General features: G+C 50.7%; 1 protein-coding gene across 6 annotated transcripts in view; it reads right to left on the bottom strand.

The window, feature by feature from the left end:
- LOC123568680 (uncharacterized) overlaps window positions 1-25,462 on the bottom strand; it is a 183,234-nt gene that overhangs the window by 82,900 nt on the left and 74,872 nt on the right. For 2 of the 6 annotated variants that reach the window (XM_065529106.2, XM_065529107.2), the window contains exon 2: window positions 20,829-20,995. The exons of 2 other annotated variants lie outside the window; for them this stretch is intronic. In XM_065529106.2, coding sequence (XP_065385178.1) covers window positions 20,829-20,995 — 167 coding nt within the window. Of the gene's footprint in view, window positions 1-20,727; window positions 20,996-25,462 lie in introns of those variants that run through there. 2 more of the 6 variants (XR_012423791.1, XM_074015448.1) reach the window with 1 other exon arrangement.

The raw sequence follows: 25,462 nt of genomic DNA, 5'->3' as shown, positions 1-25,462 counted from the left end.
GCCGCAGTGATCTCTCCCACCACTAGCTTCAGAGCATGCTGTCTGCCCACTGTTTGTCCATTTAATGGATGTCACCTGCGTGAAACAGGGCCTTGTCGGCCCAGAGTAAATCATAGGCATAGGTTGCATATGTCGCCCAATTTGAATAAATGAGTGTCTCCCCTTCAGGGTGCAGACTTCCCTTTCACTGCTGTATTCCTCACTGCCCTCAGCACAGTGCCTGGAACTTTCAAGAAAACTGGGTTGCTGGGGTAGCAGGTAGGTGGGTAGATGGGTATTCTGGTCAGAGGACTGCAATTGGTGGGGTGGTGAAATGGCAGAAGGGTAGGCTTGTTAGCTGATTGCTTGCTTGGTAGATGAATGGCATATTAGTTAGTGGCTTGCAGGGTTGGTGGGGAAGCAAGAGAACAGGTGTGCCAGTTATTACCGAATTGTGTCTCAGCTTCAGATCTACTCTCCAGGGCCTGGTCTGTGATCGTGGAGCTAGACCCTGTCAATATTTCTCTTTAACCAGCTGGCTGTATGTTCGGCTTTCCCAGGAGACGGTGCTGGAGGAACAGCACAGAAGGAGGAAGGGCTTCTCTTGCAGGCTCCGGCAGTGAGGTGTCCCGCAGCATCCAGCCTCCTGCAGCAGCCCAGAGAGTGGCCTGCCAGAGAGTTCCACTGGCACCGGCGCTTCAGCAAACTTTCCTGCTGCCAGGACACCTCGGCTGTACCTTCTCTAACAAGGTTTGGGTCTCAGTCCTGGATGTTGGGGTTGCGGGAAGATGCTTCCAGGTTTCTTACTGCCTTCAATGCTTGGCCTCAGCCCTAGAGGCAGAAGTGTTGCTTAGGTAGGTGATCTCCTGTCACGGTTAGTGGGTGATCTCCGTCACAGTTAGCGGGTGATCTCTTGTCACGGTTAGTGGGTGATCTCCGTCACAGTTACTGGGTGATCTCCTGTCGCAGTTACTGGGTGATCTCCTGTCACGGTTAGTGGGTGATCTCCTGTCACGGTTAGTGGGTGATCTCCTGTCGCAGTTAGTGGGTGATCTGTCATGGTTAGTGGGTGATCTCCTGTCACGGTTAGTGGGTGATCTCCTGTCACGGTTAGCGGGTGATCTCCGTCACAGTTAGCGGGTGATCTCCTGTCACGGTTACTGGGTGATCTCCTGTCACGGTTACTGGGTGATCTCCCGTCACAGTTAGTGGGTGATCTCCCGTCACGATTACTGGGTGATCTCCTGTCATGGTTAGTTGGTGATCTCCGTCACGATTACTGGGTGATCTCCTGTCATGGTTAGTTGGTGATCTCCGTCACGGTTACTGGGTGATCTCCTGTCGCAGTTAGTGGGTGATCTCCTGTCGCAGTTAGTGGGTGATCTCCTGTCGCCGTTAGTGGGTGATCTCCTGTCGCGGTTAGTGGGTGATCTGTCACGGTTAGTGGGTGATCTCCTGTCACGGTTAGTGGGTGATCTCCTGTCACGGTTAGTGGGTGATCTCCCGTCACGGTTACTGGGTGATCTCCCGTCACAGTTACTGGGTGATCTCCCGTCACGGTTAGTGGGTGATCTCCCGTCATGGTTATTGGGTGATCTCCTGTCACGGTTAGTTGGTGATCTCCGTCACGGTTACTGGGTGATCTCCTGTCGCAGTTAGTGGGTGATCTCCTGTCGCAGTTAGTGGGTGATCTCCTGTCGCGGTTAGTGGGTGATCTGTCACGGTTAGTGGGTGATCTCCTCTCACAGTTAGTGGGTGATCTCCTGTCATGGTTAGTGGGTGATCTCCTGTCACGGTTAGCGGGTGATCTCCGTCACGGTTAGCGGGTGATCTCCTGTCACGGTTAGTGGGTGATCTCCGTCACGGTTACTGGGTGATCTCCCGTCACGGTTAGTGGGTGATCTCCCGTCACGGTTACTGGGTGATCTCCCGTCACGGTTACTGGGTGATCTCCCGTCGCGGTTAGTGGGTGATCTCCCGTCGCCGTTAGTGGGTGATCTCCCGTCGCGGTTAGTGGGTGATCTCCCGTCGCGGTTAGTGGGTGATCTCCTGTCCCGGTTAGTGGGTGATCTCCGTCACAGTTAGTGGGTGATCTCCCGTCACGGTTACTGGGTGATCTCCGTCACGGTTAGTGGGTGATCTCCTGTCACGGTTAGTGGGTGATTTCCAGTCACGGTTACTGGGTGATCTCCTGTCATGGTTAGTGGGTGATTTCCTGTTATAGTTAATAATTCTTTATATTAAACCTTTCTGTTCATAGCACTGTGTAGCTTCTATCACCTGATTGGACAGTGTGGTAATGAGTTGGTTGGTGAGTTAGCTGATAGGCTAGTTAGTGGGGTGGTTAGATGGTGGAAGAATAGGCTGGTTGGTAGATTATCTGGTTGGTGCATTGGTATGTTTCTTAGAAACTTGCTGAGTTGGTGGCATGGCAGGGTGTAGGGTAACAGGTAGAGTGGTGGCCGGTGGATTGGTGAGTGGGGTGTGGCTTGGCTCGTTGGCTGGTGGACTTGGCTGGTTGATGGGTTAGTTGAAGGATGGGGTGATGAGCTGATGCTTCAGGACAAGGAGTTAGCATCATGTCAGAGGGAAGGACAAGTCCCAGGGAGGCCCCTGAAGTGCTGGTGGGTCTCATTTCTGCCTTCTCATAGGGCCGATGCTGCACCCCAAGCTGGGACCCTCAGAGCCACACCATGGTGGCTTGGAAGGTGGCAGGGCTGCAGAAGAGGCTGTGGAGGAACTTGGAGCATGATTCCAAAGGACGACAAGCAGAGGAACCCTGGGCGTGTCAAGGCTCCCCTGTGCCCCTTTACCACCCCATGCCAGGGCCCTGCTTCTCCTGCAGGCTCTGAATAAGCCTCCAAGTTTCCACCAGATTGCCCAGCACCCAGATGACTTTCCAGCAAAGAAACTTGAGGATGCATAGTCCTTCAGGATGGATTTGTGCCTTTGCCCCATGAAATGTCCTGAGATACAGACCCCAGAGCATGGACCTCTCTTAGGTACTGGGCCACCCTCCTACCCCAGGCAGACCTGGAATTCTCCCCAGTGTATCTGCCCCACCAGCCTGGTCCATCAGGATCCCCAGATCCTCTTCCTCTCTCGAGTCAGACTCTGCCACCTCACTCTTCAGCTGTCCTCTGTGCCTTGACAGTCCTTCTTACCGCATCTCCCCCTGGCTGACCTGTCCTTGAGGCTTGGGCCGAAACTATCAGCAAGACCTTTGTCCCCTTCCCCACTGGCCTTCCCTGCTCCCCACCCCTAGGTCCCCACTCCATGCTTTATGGGTGGTCTGGCCCACACTCCAGCCAGAGCCACCAGGACATTTCCAAATTACATCTTTCAAGAATCAGGAAAAGAGACTTCAGAAGGAAATTGCTTTCTCCCCTTCTCAGTCCAAATGAGGCTATTTTTTACTTGTCTTGCCCCTCCCCAACCTCTCGCCCTTGCAATTTCAGTAAAAACTGAGAACAGTCTAAAGCGGGCCTCCTCATTGGTCAGCCTTTCTCCCTCCTGAGTTCTGCAGAGGCCTGAAGGCATCAGTTGGACTAGGGCAGCACCAGGCTTCATTCCTCCAGACAGGCTCTACTCCAGGGCTCTGTAAGCCCAGAGGCCAAATCCAGGATGATGCAGGAGAGGGCAGACTTGGGGGAACAGGGGGAGCCTGTGGCTAGAGCGAGTCGGGCAAACCTGTGAAGTAAGAGTCTCACTTTGTCTCCTGATGCCCCTCTTCCTCCAGGAATGTTCTCCATTGCCTCCAGGTCCCTACAGGTCTCAGGTCAGAGACAGGACATCCAGGACATCTACTGCTCCCTTTATGCCATCTGTGCCAGGCCTCTGAAGGTCACCCCTTCAAGAAAGCACCAGCCTGAGCCAGGGGGCCCGAGCTCCAGCCCTGCTCCGAATGCCACTGCTCTCTCTGCTTCAGTCTTCTCACCCGGAAGCGAGGCCACCTCCAGAGTTGGGGCCAGGATCAGATGGGATGATGCAGGTGCAGGTGCCTTGTAAAGAATGCAGCTGCTGTTTGCTGACCACTCATGCCGTGCCATGCCCTATGCTGAGTGCTTAAGTGCGTAATTTCATTTTGTCTTCACAAGACTCTTCCAGGAGGATCTATTGTCATTTCATCTAAAAAGAAGGGATCAAAGCTCAGAGAGGCCATGGAACTGCCTAAAGGCACACAGCTGCCAAGATCTCAAGTCCCTGTTCTTAACCCTGTTCACACTGTGTTGTCAAGTGCTAGTCTGAGTTTTGTTCAAGGTGCCTTTGAAGAACTATTGATATGGTTAGGCTTTGTGTCCCCACCCAAATCTCATCTTGAATTGTAATCCCCATAATCCCCACATGTCAAGGAGATAACAGGTGGAGGTAACTGAATAATGGGGCCAGTTTCCCCCATGCTGTTATCGTGATAGTAAGTTCTTATGAGATCTGATGGTTGTATAAGGGGCTCTTCCCCCTTGGCTGAGCTTCTCCTTCCTGCCACCTTGTGAAGAAGGTGCTTGACTCCCCTTCGCCTTCCAACATGATTGTAAGTTTCCTGAGGCCTTCATAGCCATAAGGAACTGTGAGTTAATTAAACCTCTTTCCTTTATAAATTACCTAGTCTTGGACAGTTCTTTATAGCAGTATGAAAACGGACTAATACAATTATCATTCCAAGAGATAAGTGAAGGAGGAATTTCAGGCTATGCATGTGTGGTGGAGATACAGGGTTGAGGAGAACTTCTAGAATTCCTCAAATGACAATAATAGTGGCCAATCTGTGCAGGCTGTGTGCTAACCTGCACACAGCCTGCACAGATTGGCCACTATTATTGTCATTTGCTAGCCACTCTTATGCAGTGGCTAACTGTGTGCAGGTACTCTGCTGAATTCTTTCTCTTGTTAACTCACCTAATTCTTACAATCCTCTAAGACAGGTACTGTTATCATCTCCAGTGTGCAGATGGAAAAGCTGAGGCACAGAGAGGTTGCTTAACGCATTCAAAGGCACATGACTAGCCCCTTACAGCCTCAGCCATGACACCGAGGAAGCTGCTTCTCCTCCCACTGACTCCTCTTCCTGAACCAGAATGTACATTGTGGGAGTTGGGGGACAAGGAATAAAAGGGGGGCTAAGTGTCAGAGTAAGAACCCCAGACCCAGGACCCACAGGGAGGCTAGGGGTGCCTCTGCCCCGACTTTCAGGTCAAAATCACCTTTTCTGTCTATCATACCCCTCTGCCCCAACACCCAGCATACACCCATAGTCCATGCTGTTCAAGGCTGCAGTGCTGAAGGAGTGGGTGTGGACTGGATACCCTGGGACACATGGTTGCTTGGTGTTAGTCTCCCTGGTTCCTTCCACTCCACCCCGGAGCTTCTCAATCTCCCTTTTGGGTGTCCCCCATCTCTGGCTCTCTGTGCCAGTTGCCCCTGTTTCCCTTACCCTTTTTTGAATGGATCCCTTTTCCTGGCACCAAGCTTCAGATGGCAGGCTCACCCCAGCCACTGGACACTCACAGGGAGCCAAGGACAAAAGGACCAGTGACATCACTTGGGAATGCGACCAGGACATTCAAGCCTGGCTGATGGGTCAGGGAGGGGAGAGCTAACCAGGAGATGACAGATTGGTGCCAAAAGTATATCCAGACCCAGCAATGCTAGGCTGTGGCTGAGCAAGTCACATGGACTGTTAACCAAGGGATCTGTCAGGGGCAGCAGCAGCAAGGGACCTCCCCTGTAATGCAAGACATCTGTCACCTCAAGCTTCCTCTCCAGGGAATCTTCCATCTGTACCGGGAGGGAGACTTCTCCAGTGAGAGCCAGCGCCACCCCCTCCGCAAACACACACGTGCACGTGCATTCATCTATAAGCAGTCATTTATGCATATTTTGCTGCCAAAAGATTTTGAAATCATGTAACAGAATGCATATAATACTATACGATTAAACACATAAATGGATGATTTCATCAAAGCAAGAGTGGTGGGGCCTCATCTTCAGCCAGTGAGAGGGAAAGCAGGTCCGGGAGGGAGGAAAGGAGGAGGCAGGTGGCAGAGACCCAGAGACAGAGCTGAGGGGTAGAGGTAGCGACCGAGAGGTTCCAGAGAGAAACAAGAACGCCTCAACTCAGCAGCTCCCCAGGCCTGCACTGGGCCACCAAGTGCTCCACATGCTTGTCATGAATTTCCCTTTTCTGTCAAAAACAACCAAGACACAGGGAGAAGAAGCATAGAATAATGAGGTGAGATCAGAGGGGATGTTTTTGTACTCAGAACATTTCAGAAAATTGGCTCTGGGCATGGGGGCAGTCATCACAGAAAGGAAAACAGTGACAAGGTCCTCAGGATCCAACAGACAAACGCTCCCTGGGAGAAAGGAGTGGTGTTTACTTGTGTGTTCATTACCCTCTAGCCGCAGCGAGGTCAGTGCCCAGCACACAGTAGGTGCACGGTAAGTATATCGAATCATTGATGAATGAACACCAGCTTTTCAACACAGCTAAGGTTTCGTTAGCCCTTAAGCCTGAGGAAAAAAATACATCCCCCATGGGTAGTTCCAAACAGGCCACTGAGGAATGGGATGGGCAGTTCATCCATTCATTTATTCATCCACCCATTCATTCACCCTCCAACATGTGTTGAGCCCCTCCCAGTGCACACTGCTCTAGGATGAATCAGTGAACAAAACATAAAAATTCCTGCCCTCAGGGAGCTTTTGTTGTGTTGGCAGAAGACAGTGCAATAACACGGACGAGCGATGGACTGGGGTGTGAGAAGGTCATGCGTGCTGTGGAGGGAAATAAAAGGTACAGGGTCAGGCGGCAGACTTGCAGGAGGTGAGGGAGGGAGCCAGGTAGCCATGTGGGGAGCCAGAAATGCAGAGGCCCCTGGGGGAGCCTGCAGGAATGCGGGTGTGAGAGTGTGTGGGTGTGCGGGTGTGCAGGCGGGTGCGGTAGGGGTGGCTGGCATGCCTGAGCGAGGTGCAGGCGGTGGGGAGGCCTGCAGGGCAGCAGTCTGGGCTCCGGGCAGTTGAGAGCCTGGCTCTCCTAGGAGCAGAGGCAGGGTAGAGCCACTGTGCTAAGCAGGGACTGCAGGGGCCATGGAGGGACCCGAGGCAGGGCGGGTTTGGTTGGGTTCTGGGTGTAGCTGGAGGGTTGGCGGCAGGAATTCCTGGCCGATTGGGAATAGGGTGTGAGGAAAAGCGGCGAGTGCAGCGCTTCATGGTGCCCTCATGAAGCTTCCACACTAAGCTCAAAGGGGAGTTTGCTGCCGCTGCCTCCCCACACCCCCTACCCCCGTCCCCACTCCTGCCCAGTACAGCCCGGGCCAGAGCAGTTCCCCAGGTTTCATCTCAGCCCAGCTGGCACCCCCTGACCGCAGGCCCCCCGCGGAGATGAGGGCACTGCCAGCCTGGGAAGGGAGGCCCAATCTGTCCCCAGCTCCTTGGTGTCACTGCCTCATTAGCTCTGCACTGGGCTCCTCCAGCACAGGACAGCAATGCGTGTCTGTGACCCCAGTGCCACCACACAAGACACACACATGCTTACACGCACACACACCCTCATACACATGCACTCACATACAGCTGCTCCCACGCCCTTGCACACTCGAAATGCTCACACATATGATTTTGCATGCTCACATTCACATTCATACATTTACACGTGCTTTCATACTCACATACACACAGTCACACCCACACACAGGGTGTGTATTTGTACCCCCATAACGCCCATATTGCCAAGCATACTTACTCCCTGGGGCTCCCTGGGTGTGTAATTCTCTTCCTTCTATGTTAAAAAGAGGAGGCTGGACCTGCCTAGAATCATGTGGCTTATGACCTTTTATGGCTCATAGACCCTGCTGAGAACTCAGTGAAAGCCCGGGACCCTCACCCCCATTCTCTCTCACACTCACACACACTCACTCTTGCACACATGCACACACATCACATTTGGTTTTGTGTTTCCAGGACTCATGACCCTCCAGAAGGCCCTCCACAGACCTGGGTTACGAGCACTGGCCAAGATACTGTGGTAGAAAGGGGAAGGACTCCATGCTAGGACCTGTGCCTGGCACTGCACAGCCCTCAGCTCTGATCCTGACAACCCAGCAACACCAAGGCAAGACTGGGCCAGCCAGCCCCAGCCTCCCTAAGACCAGATCCCCTGCACCCCTCAGATTCCTGGGACCCCTTCCTCCATGTCCGGCCACTCTGCCTTGCCTCCCCAGCTTGCTGATTCAGAAAGGCTTCTGGTGCGTGGAAGGCAGTCGAGAGGCCCACGAAGCCCTCCTGGCATCCAGGCTGAGCCAGGCACGGCCAGTGTGCCCCAGGTCCTAGCACCTTGTGGGTCCTAGAGCCACAGGAGGTGGGAGGGAGGGAGCAGGAAGCTGGCATGCGAAGCAAGGATGAAATATTGATGCCCAAGTCCTAGTAAAGCAGAGAGCGCTGCTTGTCCATGAATAAAAGATGGGTCGGAGGAGCAGGCTGGGCAGCAGATTAATTAATCTAAGTGAGCGCCTGCTCTGCTTTGTGCCATGAGGGAGGGTGCAGTGGAGCAAACAGGCTCGTGTCCCAGCCACAGACCAAGCAGTGGTCCTCTGTGCCAGGCAGGCAGCTGGGCCACACCAGGACATGGGCAGAGCTGAGCACCAAGTCCAGACGGGCGGGAGGGGCAGAGGCAGTAGACCCTCCAGGACCAGCCTGAGCCGCTCTGCCCAGTGCCGGCCGGGCCACCCAAGATGACAGCTTCCCTGGCAAGGAGACCCAGAGACAGCTGCTTGGAGGGGCAAGCATTGGCAGGGCAGGATCTCTGGTGATGAGAAGCATCCCAGGCTCCTGGGTCCTTCCCAGCTGTCTCAATCACCCCCTCGGGGAAACTGACAGGACCAAGGTAAAAGAGGGGGGAAGGGTGGAGGCAGCAGGTCTAAGATTTGGCACGGGAAGTTGGCCACAGGCTGGGCACTGCACTGATGTTGGCAGGGATGGTGGCCACAGGTCTGTGAAGGCAAACGGTTGGAGGGTGTTGGAGCCATTCCACCCTCCCCAAGACTCACCCCATGCTAACCCAAGATCCTGACGGCTTCCTGCTTGGGCATAACCTGGAAAATGCATGGGAGGAAAGTGGGCCACAGGATGACTGGACGTGGTGCTAGAAGTCTCACCAGGAGACTGTGCCCGCGACCTCTGCATTTTTTCTCATCCCTTAAATGTAGCGGCTTTCACAGGCTCTTGGCAGTTTTGTTTCCCAGAAGTTACACTAGGACTTTGCGGGCAGAGTGGTGATGTCCGTCATCACGCTCCCCATCTTCAGAGTCCAGCAGAAGTGTCCTAACTGACCCCTGTTCCCAGAGGAGGACCCCCCATTCTGGTGGTACGAGCTCCTCCATCCCCACCCCAACCAATGCTCAGTAGGTCCAGGTGCTGCTCAGGGCACCTTCCTGCTCTGCGATGTCCACGGACAGCACCATCCCTGGAACCTTCTCTGAGCAAGGTCCAGGTCAAACTCCAGGGGGCCTCAGCTGGTGCCAGCCCCAGTCCCAGTCCCAGTCCCCGGCAGGCAGCAGACGCCCTCCAGCCCACCCTTCCTTTCAAAAGCCTGAACCCTGGATTACAGTCAGGAGCAGCCTCTGGAAACTAGCCCAAGACCAGGCCGTGGGGGGAGGACGTCAGTGGGGGAAAGAGGCACAGCAGGCCTCATTGCAGGCTGGTTCCCTCCATAGCCACGGCCATGATCTCTGCCTGTCTCCCAGCCCCAAGCCTGTAGTGACCTCCCAGGACCACACAGCCCACTGCTCCTCTGGCAGGGCTGGAAGCACTTCCTGTCTGTCCTGCTCGCTGGGTATTCATCACCAGCAGCCTGCCCACACCTCTTGTGCTTTGTCTCATCTTTGTTACTTAACTTTGTCTCACGTAGGATTATTCCCATCTCTCCCATTAATTCTCAGCTTCTGGAACACAGGGGCAATGTCTTTTTCATCCCTATGGTTCCCCCAATTCCCTACACAGCACCAGGCACGTAGGAGCCACATTGCACAGGTGTCTGAGTGAGTGCATGAACATGCAGGACCTGGGACAGCCCCTTGGGTCGGACCCCAGAGCCCAGCCAGCCCTGGCACTGCACACTGCCTCAATGGGAGCTGGCACTGGCCGAGGGCACCTGCTCCGCCTCTGCCCAGAACCAAATGGGGTTTTACAAGTATCTAACCTTCCCCACGACCGTCAAGGCAGGCCTGTCTCTCCCATCGAACAGATGACAACACTGAGGCTCAGCACTTGCCCAAGGTCACCCAGCCGGCAAGTGGCAGCGTCAGGAACAGCAGTGTCCTCGCTGGCGCCTCCAAAAGACAGCTATAAGGAGCCCTGAGCCGAGGGCCTCTCCCAGCTGCTGAGGAGGCTCAGAGCTGGATGCAGGCCAGGGCAGGACAGGTCCCTTGGCTGAGAGCAAGAGCAGGCAGGCAGGGAAGCCCCACCCCTGTCCCAGGGCCCAGGAAAGACTCCGGCGTCCAACCAAATCCACTCGGCTTCCAGAGGCTGCCCCGTGCAGACGTCACCGGGCCTGGGATCAGGGTGGTGTTAGTGACCCTTATCAGCCCAGAAAAAAGCACAGGTTCCCCGGAGTCCTGCCGCAGATGAGAAAGGTAGCAGGTTGACCTGGGGGCACACACAGCCATACCCCCACGCCCCCCACCCCCAGCGCGTTGCCTCTGAAACAGGGAGTCCCGGGTGCATTCCTGAGAAGCGGCCGGGCAGCCGGAGCCCGCCATTTCTGCAGTCACAGCGCCACCTCCTGGCCGGCTGCGGCGTGGCCGTAGGGGCCGCTCCACCGTCGGAGAACTTCCAGACCGCAGGCCTTGGATCAGGCATCCAGCAAATATTGACTCAGCACCTCCCTTGGGACAGGAGTGATGTTAGAGGTTGGGTATACAGCAGTGAAGAAACAGACTAAAAGCCCTGCCCTTGCAGAGATTACATCCTAATGGGGGAAAGAGGTAATGCATAAGTAAGGTCAACACATAAAACAGACAGTGTATTAGAGGGATAAGCACCCAGGAGAAAAATAAAGCCGGAAGCGGTGAGTAGTGTCGGGGAGGTTGTGGTTTTACACAAAGTGGCCAGACACCGTCTCACCCAGGCAGCGACATTTGCGTAAAGCCTGGGAGGAGACGAGGAGAGAGTCGAGCAGACTTCTGAGCTAGGGCAGCCCAGACAGCAGGCACAGCAAGTGTGAAGCCCGAGGCCTGCCTGGAGGGTCTGAATAACAGAAAAAGGCTCTGAGGATTATGTGGAGGGTGGAGAGGGCAGGAGTAGGGGCAGACCCTGAAGGACCCTGTGGGCCATTGTGAGGCCTCCATGACATGTGGCTTCATGGCCAGGCTCTGAGCTGGGGGATGGCGTAACCTAACTTGTGTTTTAAGAGGATCCCTCTGGGCACTGTGTTGAGAACAGACCGTGGGATCAAGGGTGGAAACAGATATCAGTTAGGAGTCCACTGCGACCTCAAAGCACCTTGGCCCTGGGGTAGCAGAGACAGTGGGGAGGTGAAAAACGGCAGGATTCTCCCAGGTATAAGAGAGAGAGGAGTCAAGGACGATGCCAAGCCTTTGGCCTTAGGTACAGAAAGAAGCTGTCTCAGTGCTGTCTTTTGCTGAGTTGTGGGATTGGCAGGCTCAATGGGAGAAGCCAGGAGTTCTGTTTGGAAATGGGTGGTCAGAGTTGCCAGGGGAAATGTCACAGGGGGCTGTCGATAAATGAGTGTGGAGCTCAGAGGAGAGGCCCTGCCTGGAGCTACCATCAGCAAGTCGTAAGCATTTGGGTGACATTCAGAGTGAGACTGGATGAGATCTCAGACACTCTGAAAGCAGAGCGGAGAGACCAAGGACTGAGCCCCAGGGCGCTCTGACATTTCCAGATCAGGAAGATTTTGAGGAACTGGGGAGAATGAGAAGGAGGAGCCAGCAAAGGAGAAGACACCAGGAAGAGGGGCTCCCAGGAACCCGAGTCAGAAAAGAGGAGGAAGCGACCAACCATGTAAAAAGCCACTGATCCTTAAGTCAGGGCTGAGAAAGGTCCCCTGGGGTTGCAATGTAGAGGTCACTGGTGACCTTGATTGCAGTCAGAGTGGGACAAAAGTCTGACAAGAGTGCGTTCAAAGGAGAATGAAAAAAGAGAAATCAGAGACAAGTTGAGACAATTCTTTTGTGGGGTTTTGCTGTAAAAGAGAGAAGAGAGATGGGGTGCTTGCTGGAGGGGCCATGGATCAAGAGAGTTTTTTAAAGGTGGGAAAAAATAAGAGCTTATCTCCATGCTGACAGGTGATTGGGATACAAAGGGGAAAACGTGTTGAAGGAGGGGCTGGGGAGAAATGAGAGTGCTGTCCTCAAGCAGGTGAGAAGATCTGACTGTCCTTCCAGAGGAGATGCACTTCACGGTCCCCAGAGGGCTAGAATGGAAGGCCAGGCAATCACAAGAACAGGGAGAAACTGGAACCCCCAGGCCCTGCTGGTGGGAATGTAAAATGATACAGTCACTTTGGATAACAGTTTGGCAGTTCTTCAAAAAGCTAAACCTGCCAGTTACCATATGACCCAGCAATTCTACTCATAAGTGTGTACCTAAGAGAACTCAAAACATACAGCCACACAAAAACGTGTACACAAATATTCATAACAGCCTTGTCTATAAGAGCCAAAAAGTAGAAACCACCCCAATGTCTATCAATTGACGCAGGGATAAACAAAATAAAGTCTATCCATACAATGGAATATTACTCAGCCATAAAAAAGAACGAAGTTCTGATACAGGCTACAACATGGATGAGTCGTGTACAAAATGCCAAGTGAAAGAAGCCAGTCGCAAAAGACCATATGGTGTGTGACTCCATTTATATGAAATGTCCAGAACAGGTGAGTCTGGAGAGACCAGATTGCTTCAGAGCCAGCATAGATCGGTGGTCTCCAGACACCAGGGAGGGGGAATGGGGACTGACTGCTAATGGGAATGGGGTTTCCTGTGGGGATGAAAATGTTCTGGAATTAGGTGGCGGTGAAGGTTACACAACTCTGTGAATATGCTAAAAAGCACTAAATTGTACACCTTAAAGGGATGAATTTCATGGAGTATGAGTTATGTCTCAATAACAATTTGTTTTTTAAGATCTGGTCATACGAAGTGGAGGGGTTGCCTCGGCCCAGGAAGGAGGCAGAAGACTCAGGCAGATGCAAGCAGGTGGGTGGCGTGGGGGTGGAGACCATGGACATTCTCTCCCGGTGGCTTCTATCTTCTCAGTGAGACAGGAAGTTACATCATCAGCTGAGAGTAGAGATGGGGGCTCCAGGGAAGAGCACAGAGACAGAACGGGTATGTCGCCGCAAGAGGAAATGAATGGGCCAGGGAGATTCAGGAGGATTCCCAGGCAGGCCCATGGGAAGGAAGCAAAGGTGCAATAAACATGTGCTGGGGGGCGGTGGTCCCATGTTGAGTGGGCCCAACAGCCTGAGAGTGTGGAGACCTGGGTCACCAGCATTGTGCTCCCCCCATAACACGGCCCACCCACTCCCTGGACATACAGGGGCTCCCATGGGAGTTTGAAACAAACCTTAAAAATATGCCTACCTACTACCCATCACCTTTTAAAATGCACATTCCCTGTCACTGCAATTCCTCTTGGGGAATTCAGTCTCAGAAACACTTGCACGCAGACACAGCTGCATAGGCAGGGATGCTCAAGGCAGAATTGTTAGCAATCACCAAAGATGGGAAACCACGTAAGTGTCCATTACTGGGTAAGTGGTTTTTAAAAATTATAATACATCCACACGATAGAATACTCTGAAGCAGTAAAAGCCATGAAGTGGTCCAGACATACTAACATGAAAGGAAGGATTTCCATGGCATATCATGGGTGGAAAATCAGGTTGCAGAATAATGTGTGTCATATTATATAATTTTCTTTCCTTTCTTTTTATACAAAATGGTATGTATGCACGTGTGTGTTTAGATTATTAAAATATACATAAGGCCTGGAAAGTATGCCCTCTAAATTATTAATGCTGTTAATCTCGAGAACTAGGTTTTGCGGGAAAGGTTGAGGGGGGTTGATGAGGCGAAGGGATTTCAGAGGGAGGCTTTCATTGTGTGCTTTTTATGTTTTTGGAACTATGCCTTTTGTACATGTAACATGGAGTACATATGCTTTGGAAATTTAAAAAGGAAAGAAGGCCAAGCTCAGTGGCACATGCCTGTAATCCCAGCTCTTTGGGAGGCCGAGGCAGGAGGATCGCTTGAACCCAAGAGTTTGAGACTGCTGTGAGCTGTGATCACACCACTGCATTCCAACCTGGGCAACATAAGGTGACCCTTTCTCAAAAAAAAAAATAAATAAATAAAAAGGAAAGAACTCATTGTGCCCTCTTGGGCTTCTTTCCCTCTCTGGACTGGGGGACCCTGGAAGGCCAGCGTCCTCCCTAGCCCAGACAATGCCATGCATTGGTCCCTGGAGATCATGGCGGGTCCTGATGCCTGGGCTTTCCCTTTGCCCACCTCTCTTCACCCCCAGACAACGGATGAGGTTCAGAAAAGCAGGAACACTTGCAGCACCCAAACCTCCATTTTGTCTCCTCCCCTCGTGCCACCGCTGCTCCCCTCCAGCTACCTCCCTGGGGAAAAAGGTATCTGATCAATCCAGTAGAACCAAAGGTGAGAGAGGTAGCTCCATAATGGATTAATAGCATGGATTTATATAATGCTAATAGCATGGATTTATATAATGCTTACTGTGTATCAGGCACCATTCTGAACAATTCTCATGAATGAACTCACAACAGCTCTATGGGTTCCACACTATTACTACCCTTCATTGTAGATTTTAAAAACACAAACAAACAAATAGGAGTCACAAAAGGCCAAGTAATTTGCCCATGATGCTACCATCTTTCTGTAAGTGGAACCTGCACAGTGAGGCTGCAGAATTGGCACACTGGTCTCTGCAAGCCGTGCCCCTGCGAAGCCACAGTCCCGCCCTCCTCATTCCTTCCTCTGCTCTTCTGTGGCTCTGGGTCACGTGACGTCTGCTAGGGTCAGGTACTCTCCAGGGCAAGACTGTGGCATCCTCAACATAGACCCCCAGCCCTGACACATGCCTGGCAGCCAGTGAGTGCTCAGCAGGTGTCTGTTGAATTAATTGTGGCCTGCACCACCCCCTCTCCTGCCCAGGGATGAGCAGATCCTTTTCCCTTCAGAGCAGTCCGAACAAGGCAGCAAGGCTGCTCAGGAGCCCTCGGGAGTACTGAATGGAGAGCAGCCCGCGGGGATAGAACAGAGGCTGCCACTGAGCTCCTGCTCCTGCTGGATCAGACTCCTGCTCTGGGTCAGACCACTACCACCCTGGCTGTCCAGGTCCAGCTGCTGGTAAGGGTTTGTGTTGGGAAGGGTTCCTCCCAGGTCAACCTCAATTCCTGTCTGCCCTGGACTGAGCTGGACTCAAGCCTTGCAGCTGCCTCATCCCTCTCCCAGAAGCCTGGCCCCGCTCCTTGGGGTTCAAGCTGCAGAAGGGTGAGCCCAGACCGCCCATCCCTGAGGTCTGGATCTGGCCACCCTTCCTCCAGCTCATCCACTCCCAGCCACCTTGGCTACTTCCACCCTAGACACAGGTAGGTGCTTGCCCTGAAACATGAAGTCTCCACAGCTGGCCCTTCAGTTCTTCGCTTTACCTGCAGAAACCCTCAAGCTTTTGTAGCTCTAAGTCCCCTGAGAGCTACTCACAAGTTCAAGTTTTCAGGCTGAGGGTCATCAAAGGCCCTCTGTTCATTTGCAGAACCTGGAGCAGAGCAACATCTCCACAAACCAGCTCACCTGGCCAGTTCAGAGGCAACTCTGCCCGCTTCCTGGGTCCCCCTGGGACTTCCATGGCATAGAAATTTAGGAATTCAAGCTTCCATCTATCCATCCATCCTTATATCCATCCATCCATCCATTCATCTACTCACCCACATGTCCAGCCACCCACCCATCCATCCATCCATCCACCCATCCATCCATCTATCCATTCATTTATCCAACTATCCACCCACCCACCCACCCATCCATCCATCCATATATCCACCCACCCACCCATCCATCCACCTGTGTATCCATCCATCTATATATCCATCCATTATCCATCATTCATCCATCTATTCTTCTACCTACCCATCCTTCCACCCACCCACCCATCATCCATCTATTCAGCCATCCATCCATCCATCATCCATCTATTTATCTACCCACCCATCTACCCACCCATATACTCATCCCTCTCTCCCTCCCTCCCTTCACCCATCCATCCATCCATCCATCCATCCTTATATCCATCTAGCCAACCAGCCAACAAATGTATATAACCTGACATGCTGGACCCTAGGGATCCTGAGATGGACACATCATGATCCTATCCTGAGGGTAGTATAAGAGGAAAGGGAGGTTTTCCAAAGATTATTCTAAGACAGTGCTGACTAATAGAACTTTCCGTGATGCGGCTAATGTTCTCTTCTGTGCTACTCAATATGGTCAATAGACACTAGCCATGTGTGAACATTCCGCATCTGAAATGTGTCTAGTGTGACTGAGAAACTGAGTCTTTCATTTCATTTCATTTTAATTAATTTAAATGCAAACCATCACATGGCACCAGTGGCTTCAGGATGGGACGCCACAGACCTAAGAGCTGCGGTAGCACAGAAGGGAGGGGAGGCTTCAGGGAGGAGACAACATTAGGTGGGGCCAGGCGACTCAGCCAGCTCACTCATTCTTCTTCCCTGACACCTGCTGGAGCACGCCTAGCCCCGGCCAGACCCTTAAGCATTTTGGAAAGTCTCTTGTCACAGTGCTGAGCTCAGCCAGAGGCTCCTCTGACCTTGCACACCCTCTCTGAGGTCACTGCTGGGTGAGGCCTGAGCCCTGCTCACTCCAGGAGTTCCTGACTCATCCTGGAAAAAGCAGAAAAGCCTCTGTATTTTTCAAGAACCAGCTTCAATGTTAATAAGAGGGCAGACATGACCCCAGGCATGATCCCAACTCGGGCACACAGGGATGGGGTATGGGGGGCAAGAAGCAAGTCTAAAACAGGTGAGGAGCAGAATAAAGAGCCAGGGCCCAGCAGAGGGTGAGGCGGAAACTGATGGAATGAGACACGGAGGAACAGCCAGCCCAAGCCAGCAGGGCAGACAGGGTAAGAGGGATACGCCACAGAGATACGCCACAGAGCAGTGGCTAACATGAGCCAGAACGGAAGGGACATGCCGAGGTAAACACAGCTGGAGGCAGGCTGACAGGTGGCTACAGACAAGACTAAGACAGGCTGACCAAAAGGCAGTCTGTGACCCCAGGAGAGGTGGGGTGGGGGTCCCAGAGGGCAGCTCTGAGATCTCTGGCACATCCATTGACTGCACTTGCAGATCAGGCCACTAGGCGGTAGCATTGCTCCAGCCACTGCCAGTAGCAGGCGTCCAACTTCCAAAAGATGGTAACAGCCAGGCTCCCTGTCATGGGCAGTGGACATGACTTCACTGACAGTGAAGAGGCTGGGATAGGCGGACCCAGAGCATCTATGCCCTAGCCTGGAGAGTCCCTCTCTCATCACCCAGGATCTCCTCAAACCTGCCCCTTCCCTCCACATCCCCAGTCCCTGGTCTTGTCCCTTTCCTGACAGCTGCCTGGGCTCGCAGAGCACTGAAGGACGGAGCCTCAAGATGTCCATCAATTCTCTGTCTTTGCCTGAAAAGGGCAAGTGAGGATTCTAGGTCTGAGAATTGCCCTCAGCTCCTGCCACGCGGCCGGGTCCATGAGGAGGGCCTCGTGGGCTCTTGGGTGCAAGGCTCGCTTCACATAGATCCAGAGGGATCTTGGCTGACCCCATGCTCAGCAGCAGCCAAGTGCAGCTTTGGGCTGCATGAACAGAACAAAATGTCTGGATACAGGACTGTGTTCAGCAATAAAGCCTAGTCCTCAGGCTACAGCTCTGGAACAGCCAATGTAACGCAGGAGGAAGAGCGATGTGGACCATGTCATAGTTACAATCCAGTCACCTGCACCCCTCCTTTCTCTCCCCCAGCTTCTCTTGTTCCAGCACCTCGGTCCTGGCGTCCCCCAGGCTAAGAAGCCAGCCTTGGCCTGGGAGCACTGTCTTTGACCCTTTTTGTGGCCCTGCACTCCCGCTCTTGGCCTCATCTCCCCATCAGTAAACAGAAGTGGATGGATCATGAGATGTCCTCCAAGGTTTCTTCCAGCTCGCAGCACCACTGACTGGGAGGCCTCAGCAAAAATGTCCTCACAGTTCTGGAGGCTGGAAGTAAGTCTGACATCAAGGCGTCCTCGCAGCTGGTTTCTTCTGAGGCTTCTCTCCTTGCCTTGCAGACAGCGCCTTCCCCTGCGCCTTCGCCCAGGCTTTCCTCTGTGCAAATCTATGCCCTCATTTCCTCTTCTCATAAGAACACTGGTCCTATTGGATTAGGGTCCACCCATATGGCCTCATGGTAACCTAATTACCTCGGTAAAGGCCCCATCTGCAAACGCAGGAGATTATGGAACAACATGTGTTTGAACTTTGTGAGTCCACTTACATGAGGTTTTTCTTCTGCCTCTGAGACAGCAGGACCCCCCACCCCGTCCCGCAGCCTACTCAGCACAAAGACGGGAGGATGGAGACCTTGATGAGGATCTACTTCCACTCAATAACTAATACATAGATTTTCTCTTCTTTGTGTTTAATAACATTTTCTTTAGCTTACTTTGTTGTAGGAATACAGTACGTAATGCATATAGCATACATAATATGTGTTCATCAACTGTTTGTCATTGGTAAGGCTTCCAGGCGACAGTAGGCTATTAGCAGTTAAGTTTGGGGGGAGTCAAAAGTCATATGTGAGTCTTGACTACAAGGGGGTTGGTGCCCTTGACCCCTTGTTGTTCACGGGTTAACTGTACAATCACATTCTGATGTCCTGGCTGGGGGTTGGGACTTCAATATGTGAATTTTGTGAGGACGCAATTCAGCCCAAGGCACTGGGGGGACAAAGTCCACACTAGAGCACCCTAAATACTGCTGAGTATTTCTAAAGTGCTGCTGGGTATGGCCGGGTGCCCTGAGTTCTGCTGGGTATGCCTGGGCACCCTGAGACCTGCCGGATACAGCCGAGAACCCTGAGACCTGCTGGGTACAGCCAAGAACCCTGAGTCCTGCCGGGTGCGGCTGAGAACCCTGAGACCTGCCAGATACAGCCAGGGGCCCTGAGTCCTGCTGGGTGTGCTGGACACCCTGAGTCCTGCCGGATACGACCAGGCCCCTGAGTCCTGCTGGGTACGGCTGAGTACTGCTCACTTTCAGAGTCTCTTCCTCCCCCCACCCCCTGCTGCCTCTGGTCTTTTTTCAGAGTGCCACTGCCCCTCTCACCTCCCTTAGTCCCTGGGAAATGGAAGACAGCCTGGAAGACAGCCTGGTAGTGAGGGAGGAAAGGTGACGTAGGAGCACAGGGAAGGCGGAGGGAAGCACAGGAAGAACAGCCAGACCGGTTGCTGGGGAGGACACCCTCTTGGGGCCATCTAGGGCTAGAGGTTCACCAGGCAGGAGCAGCAAAGGCAGAGGGGTAAGGGAGTCCAGGGTTCTAACAAGAGAGTGGTGGAAATGTCGCAATCAGTGCAGACTAGAAAGCAAAGATGGAGACGGAGTGAAAGCAGAGGCATTCGTGACACTAGAAGCCAGCAAGCGGGGCAGCACCACAGGGATCACAGAGAAGGGGAGAGCAGGGCTGGCTGAGCCTCTGCAGGGAGGCGAGTGTTCCAGCATCTGGAGCCTCTGAACCTTCCCAGGCCTCTCAGAGGAGGAAAAGCCAGGGAGAGACAGGGAGAGCTATTGGGGGCGCCATCACGGCAGCCCCTCAGGTTTGGGGTCTAGGAGCCTGAGTTACCAGGTGGGGCTGGTCTGACTGTCTACTGTCCCTGGGCCCAGCTGTGGGCACAGGAGAGAGGCAGAGCCTGGTCGGGAGATCTCCCAGGGCAGGCTGGGACACCTGACGCAGCAGGCATCAGAGAGTCTGGAGGGAGAGGGGCCAGGTGGGATGGGAGCCAGGGTCTCTGGGCTGTACAGTGGGGCCGCCTCGCAGGCAGGCCAGCGGAGAGGACCCCAGAACACTCCATATCTAATTGGGTGGGTGCAGTATACGGATTTTCTGTAAGAAGTGCTCTCCCAAGCATTTCAAAGGCATGCATGGCCTCAGAAAGGTTATGAGTCAGTGGCCAACTGACATTTGGTACGCTGCATTTAAATGCAGGCAAAAGGCAGTCATCTTAAGGCTTGCGGGAAGGGCGTGGACCAGCTTTCCTGGAACATCTGCCAAGGCAAGAGAGAAGATGCTGCCAGGAAGGAGTGCAGTGATGTTTCCCAGGCCAGCCCTGCCTCCTGGGCCCTGAGCACCTCCCCTTAGAGCTTCCCTCAGTCCAGAAATACCCGTGAGCCCTACTATATGCTGACACCAGGCTGGGTGCTGGGGCTGCCCAGGAGATGCTAGTGGTCCTGGCGTCCGCACCTGGCACCCATCAGGCTAGACACAGAGGAGGCTCCAGGCCTTTGCACATGCTGTTCCCATAGCCAGCACCCAGTCCCGGTCTAGAGGAGGCAAAGCCCTAGCTCGTGTCTTGGGACAGGAGATGCAATGTCCAGAAAGTGGTGGCCTCAGGACCATTTGAGATGTTCTCAATTCAGTGTAAGGACTACAATGCACAGTGTCATTTGCACTATCTTTACTTTTTGTGACAGAGAAATAATTCATTTTTATGAAGCTCACAGAAACACAATCTTTCATTTTATAATTGAATTATGTGGAACTCACTTAGCACAAGATGACAGGGCTGAATCTTCATGTGTTTTTCTGTGCGCTTGAATCTCTCTGCCTCTCCCGTGTGTTGTAAGCCCCATGGGGAAGGAGTCCAGTCTGGGCTGTGCAGGGCTGCATCCCCAGGAACCTGCACAGTGCTTCCCACCAGGTGGGAACTTAGCCTGAGAAAATAAATAAGACCCTCAAAAATCCAGGGAAAAGGCCATGAATCTCCAAGCCTAACCAGGTGGCCACATCTCCTCCTCCTCAGCTCAAGGGGAGACCCAGAGGCCAGAAAACAGCCACTGTGATCCTGGCCTTCTGAGAAGCCCGAAGGGACAGACTATGCCCTTGTTCTAAAACATGCATCTCTCCAGCCCTCCCTCAGCCCTGAGGGAACTGGGAGGAGGCTTTGCTCTCCGCATGCCCAGGAGGGCCAGGGTGGGCTCAGCTTCAGAGGACACAACCTCCTTACCATGATTTATGGAAAGAGCAACTCCCAGAAGGAAGCCTTAACCAAGGACCTGCCAGGAAACTTTTTAAAATGTGTCATTGAAAGGCACAATGGACCCAGGCACAGTGGCTCACACCTATAATCCCAACACCAGCCTGGGCAACATGGCAAGACCCCGTCTCCAAAAAATAAAAATAAAAAATAATAATAATAATAGTCAGGCATGGTGGCACACACCTGTGATCCCAGCTTGGGGGACTGAGATGGGAGGATCACTTGAGCCCAGGAGGTGGAGGCTGCAGTGAGCTGTGATCACACCACTACACTCTTGTCTGGGTGACAGAGCAAGACCCCATCTCAGAGAAAAAGAAAAAGACAAGAAAACACAATGAGGGGGAGGCAGAGCAAGATGGCTGAATAGAAGCTTCCAGCATTCGTCCCACCTGCAGGAACACCAAATTAAACATCTATCCACACAGAAAAGCACCTTCATAAGAACCAAAAATCCTAAGAACCTGGTACAGCTAGGCCCAAGTAGGGTAGAGCATCAAATGGGCTCCTGGGGTCCCCAGTTCTAGACTTTGGCTCCTTGATGGCATTTCTGGACCTGCTCTGGGCCAGAGGGAAGCCTGCTGCCTAGAAGGGAGGGGCTAGGTACAGGCAGCATTCACCACAAGCTGACTGAAGAAGCCTGGGTCTCAACTGAACATAGCCAGGCAGTATTTACCACAGGTCTGGGGTGGCAGTGGTCACGGGAGAGACCCCTGTACTTGAGGAAAGGAGAGGGAAGAGTGGGAAGGATTCTCTGCTTGCGGCTTGGGTGCCTGCTGAGCCACAGTTGAATAGAACACCAGGTAGGTTCCTGACTCTAGTCCTGGCTCTTGGATGGCATCTCTGGACCCTCCTGGGGCCAGGAGGGTCCTTCACTGCCCTGAAGGAAAGGACACAAACCTGGCTCAGTATGCCACCTGCTAACTGTAGGGATTCTTGGGCCTTTTTAGCCAAGCAGTGGTCAATGCATGCCTTGGGTGAGGCCCAGTTGCTGTCCTGGCTTTGGGTCTGACCCAGTGCAGTCCCAATGGTGGTGGCTAAACGGGTACTTATGTCACCCTTCTCCCAGCTCCAGGGAGCTCATCACAGAGATAGAGACTCTGTTTTGGGGAAAGTAAGGGAAGAGCACAAGAGTCTCTGCCTGGTAATCCAGGGAATTCTTCTGGATCTTACCCAAGACCACTAAGGCAGTACTTCTACTAGTGCAAGAGCTACAGCATTATTGGGCTTGGGGTACCCTTTAAAGCAGATATGGCAGCAGTGACCAAAGACTTAGATCACAACATCCAATCCCTCTGAATATTTGGAAAACCTGTCCAAGAAGGATGGGTACAAACAAGTCCAAACTGTGAAGACTACAATAAATACCTAACTCTTTAATGCCCAGACACTGACAAACACCCACAAGCAGCAACACCATCCAGGAAAACATGACCTCACCAAATGAACTAAATAAGATACCAGGAACCAATCCTGGAGAAATAGAGATATGTGACCTTTCAGACAGAGAATTCAAAACTGCTATTTCAAGGAAGCTCAGTGAAATCCAAGATAACACAGAGAAGGAATTCAGAATACTATCAGATAAATTTAACAAAGAGGTTGAAATAACTTAAAAGAATCAAGAAGAAATTCTGGAGCTGAACAATGCAATTAACATACTGAAGAATGCGTCAGTCTCCCAATAGCAGAATTGATCAAGTAGAAGAAAGAATTAGTGAGTTTGAAGACAGTCTATTTGAAAACACACATTGGAAACAAAAGAAAAAAGAATGAAGCAAACACAAAAGATCAGAAAATAGCCTCAAAAGGGCAAATCTAAGAGTTATTAGCCTCAAAGAAGAGGTAGAGAGAGAGACTGCGGTAGAAAGTTTATTCAAAATGATAATAACAGAGAACTTTCCAAACCTAGAGGAAAATATCAATATTCAAGTACAAGAAGGTTATAGAACACTAAGCAGATTTAATTCAAATAAAACTACCTCAAGGCATTTAATAATCAAATTCCCAAAGGTCAAGGATAAAGAAAGAATCCTAAAGCAGCAAGAAAAAAGAAACAAATAACATATAATTGAGTTCCAATATACCTGGCAGCAGATTTCTCAGTGGAAACCTTACAGGCCAGGAGAGAGTGGCATGACATATTTAAAGTGCTGAAGGAAAAAACTGTTACCCTAGAATAGTATATCTGGTGAAAATATCCTTCAAACATGAAGAAGAAATACTTTCCCAGACAAACAAAAACTGAGGGATTTTATCAAGAGCAGACCTGTCCTACAAGAAACACTGAAGGTAGTTCTTCAATATGAAAAAAGAGAATGTTAATGAACAATAAATCATCCGAAGGAAAAAAACTGGTCACAGTTAAGTACACAGAAAAACACAAAATATTATAACACTGTACTTGCGGTGTGTAAACTACTTATATCTTAAGTAGAAAGACTAAAAAATAAACCTATCAAAAATAATAACTACAACTTCTTAAGACATAGGCAGTACAATAAGATACAAACAACAAAAAGTTAAAAAAAATCAGAGGGAGGAAGTTAAAGTGTAGAATTTGTATTAGTTTTGTCTTTGCTTGCTTGTTTGTTTATGCAATTAGTTTTAAGTTGTCATCAGCTTAAAATAACAGGTTATAAGATATTATTTGCAAACTTCATGGTAAACTCGAAAAACATTGCAACAGATAAATAAAAAATAAAAAGCGTGAAATTAGAACACACCATTTGAGAATATCACCTTCACTAAAAGGAAGACAGGAAAGAAGGAAGTAAGGACAAGAAGATCACCAAAAATAAGAGAAAACAAATGACAAAATAGCAGGAGTAAGTCCTTACTTATCAATAATAACATTGAATATAAATGAACAAAACTCTCCAATCAAGACATAGTGTGGCTGAATGAATAAAACAACAAGACTCAATGATCTATGGCCTACAAGAAACATGCTTCACCGATAAAGACACATAGACTGAGAATAAAAAGATGAATGGTAAAAGATACTCCATGCAAATGAAAACTGAAAAAAGAGCAGGTTTAGCTATACTTTTATCAGACCAAACAGATTTCAAGACAAAAACTATAAAAGAGATTTTTTAAAGGTCATCATATAATGATAAAGGAATCAATTCAGCAAAAGGATATAACAACTGTAAATACATATGCACCCAACATTGGAGCACCCAGATATATAACGCAAATATTATCAGAGCTAAAGAGAGATATAGACTTCAATACAATAATAGGCTTCAGCACCCCACTTTCAGCGTTGGACAGATCATCTAGACAGAAAATCAACAAAGAAGCATCAGATTTAATCTGCACTATAGACCAAATGAACCCAATAGATATTTATAGAACATTTCATCCAATGGCTACAGAATGCACATTCTTCTCTTCAGCACCTGGATCATTCTCAAGGATAGACCATATATATTAGGCCACAAAACAGGTCTTAAAATTTCAAAAAAAAAAAAAAAACAAAAAGAAACAATATCAAGTATCTTCTCTGACCATGCTGGAATAAAACTAGAAACCAAAAAAAAGAGAAATTTAGAAAACTATACCAACACATGGAAATTAAACAGTACGTTCCTGAATGACCAGTGGGTTAATGAAGAAACTAGGAAGAAAATTTTAAAATTTCTTGAAACAAATGGAAATGGAAACACAGCATGCCAAAACCTATGGGGTATAGCAAAAGTAGTACTAGAAGAAAGTTTATAACAATAATCACCTACATCAAAAAAGTAGAAAGATTTCAAATAAACAACCTAACAATGCATCTTAAAGAAATAGAAAAGCAAGAGTAAACCAAACCCAAAATTAGTAGAAGAAAAGAAATAATAAAGACCAGAGCAAAAATAAATGAAATTGAAATTTTAAAAAAATACAAAAGATCTAAGAAACAGAAATTGGTTTTTGAAACAATAAAAAAGTGACCAATCTTTATCCTAAGAAAAGAGAGAAAAGATTCAAATAAATAAAAAATCAGAGCTGAAAAAAGAGACATTACAACTTATACCACAGAAATTCAGAGGATTTAAATTAGAGGCTATTAATAAACAGGAAAGCCTACCAATAAATTGCCAATAAATTGGAAACCCTAGAATAAATGGCCAAATTCCTAGACACATGCAAC

This window comes from Macaca fascicularis, chromosome 14, assembly GCF_037993035.2.
Source record: "Macaca fascicularis isolate 582-1 chromosome 14, T2T-MFA8v1.1".
NCBI lineage: Eukaryota > Metazoa > Chordata > Mammalia > Primates > Cercopithecidae > Macaca > Macaca fascicularis.
This window is presented reverse-complemented; position numbering and strand designations above follow the sequence as displayed.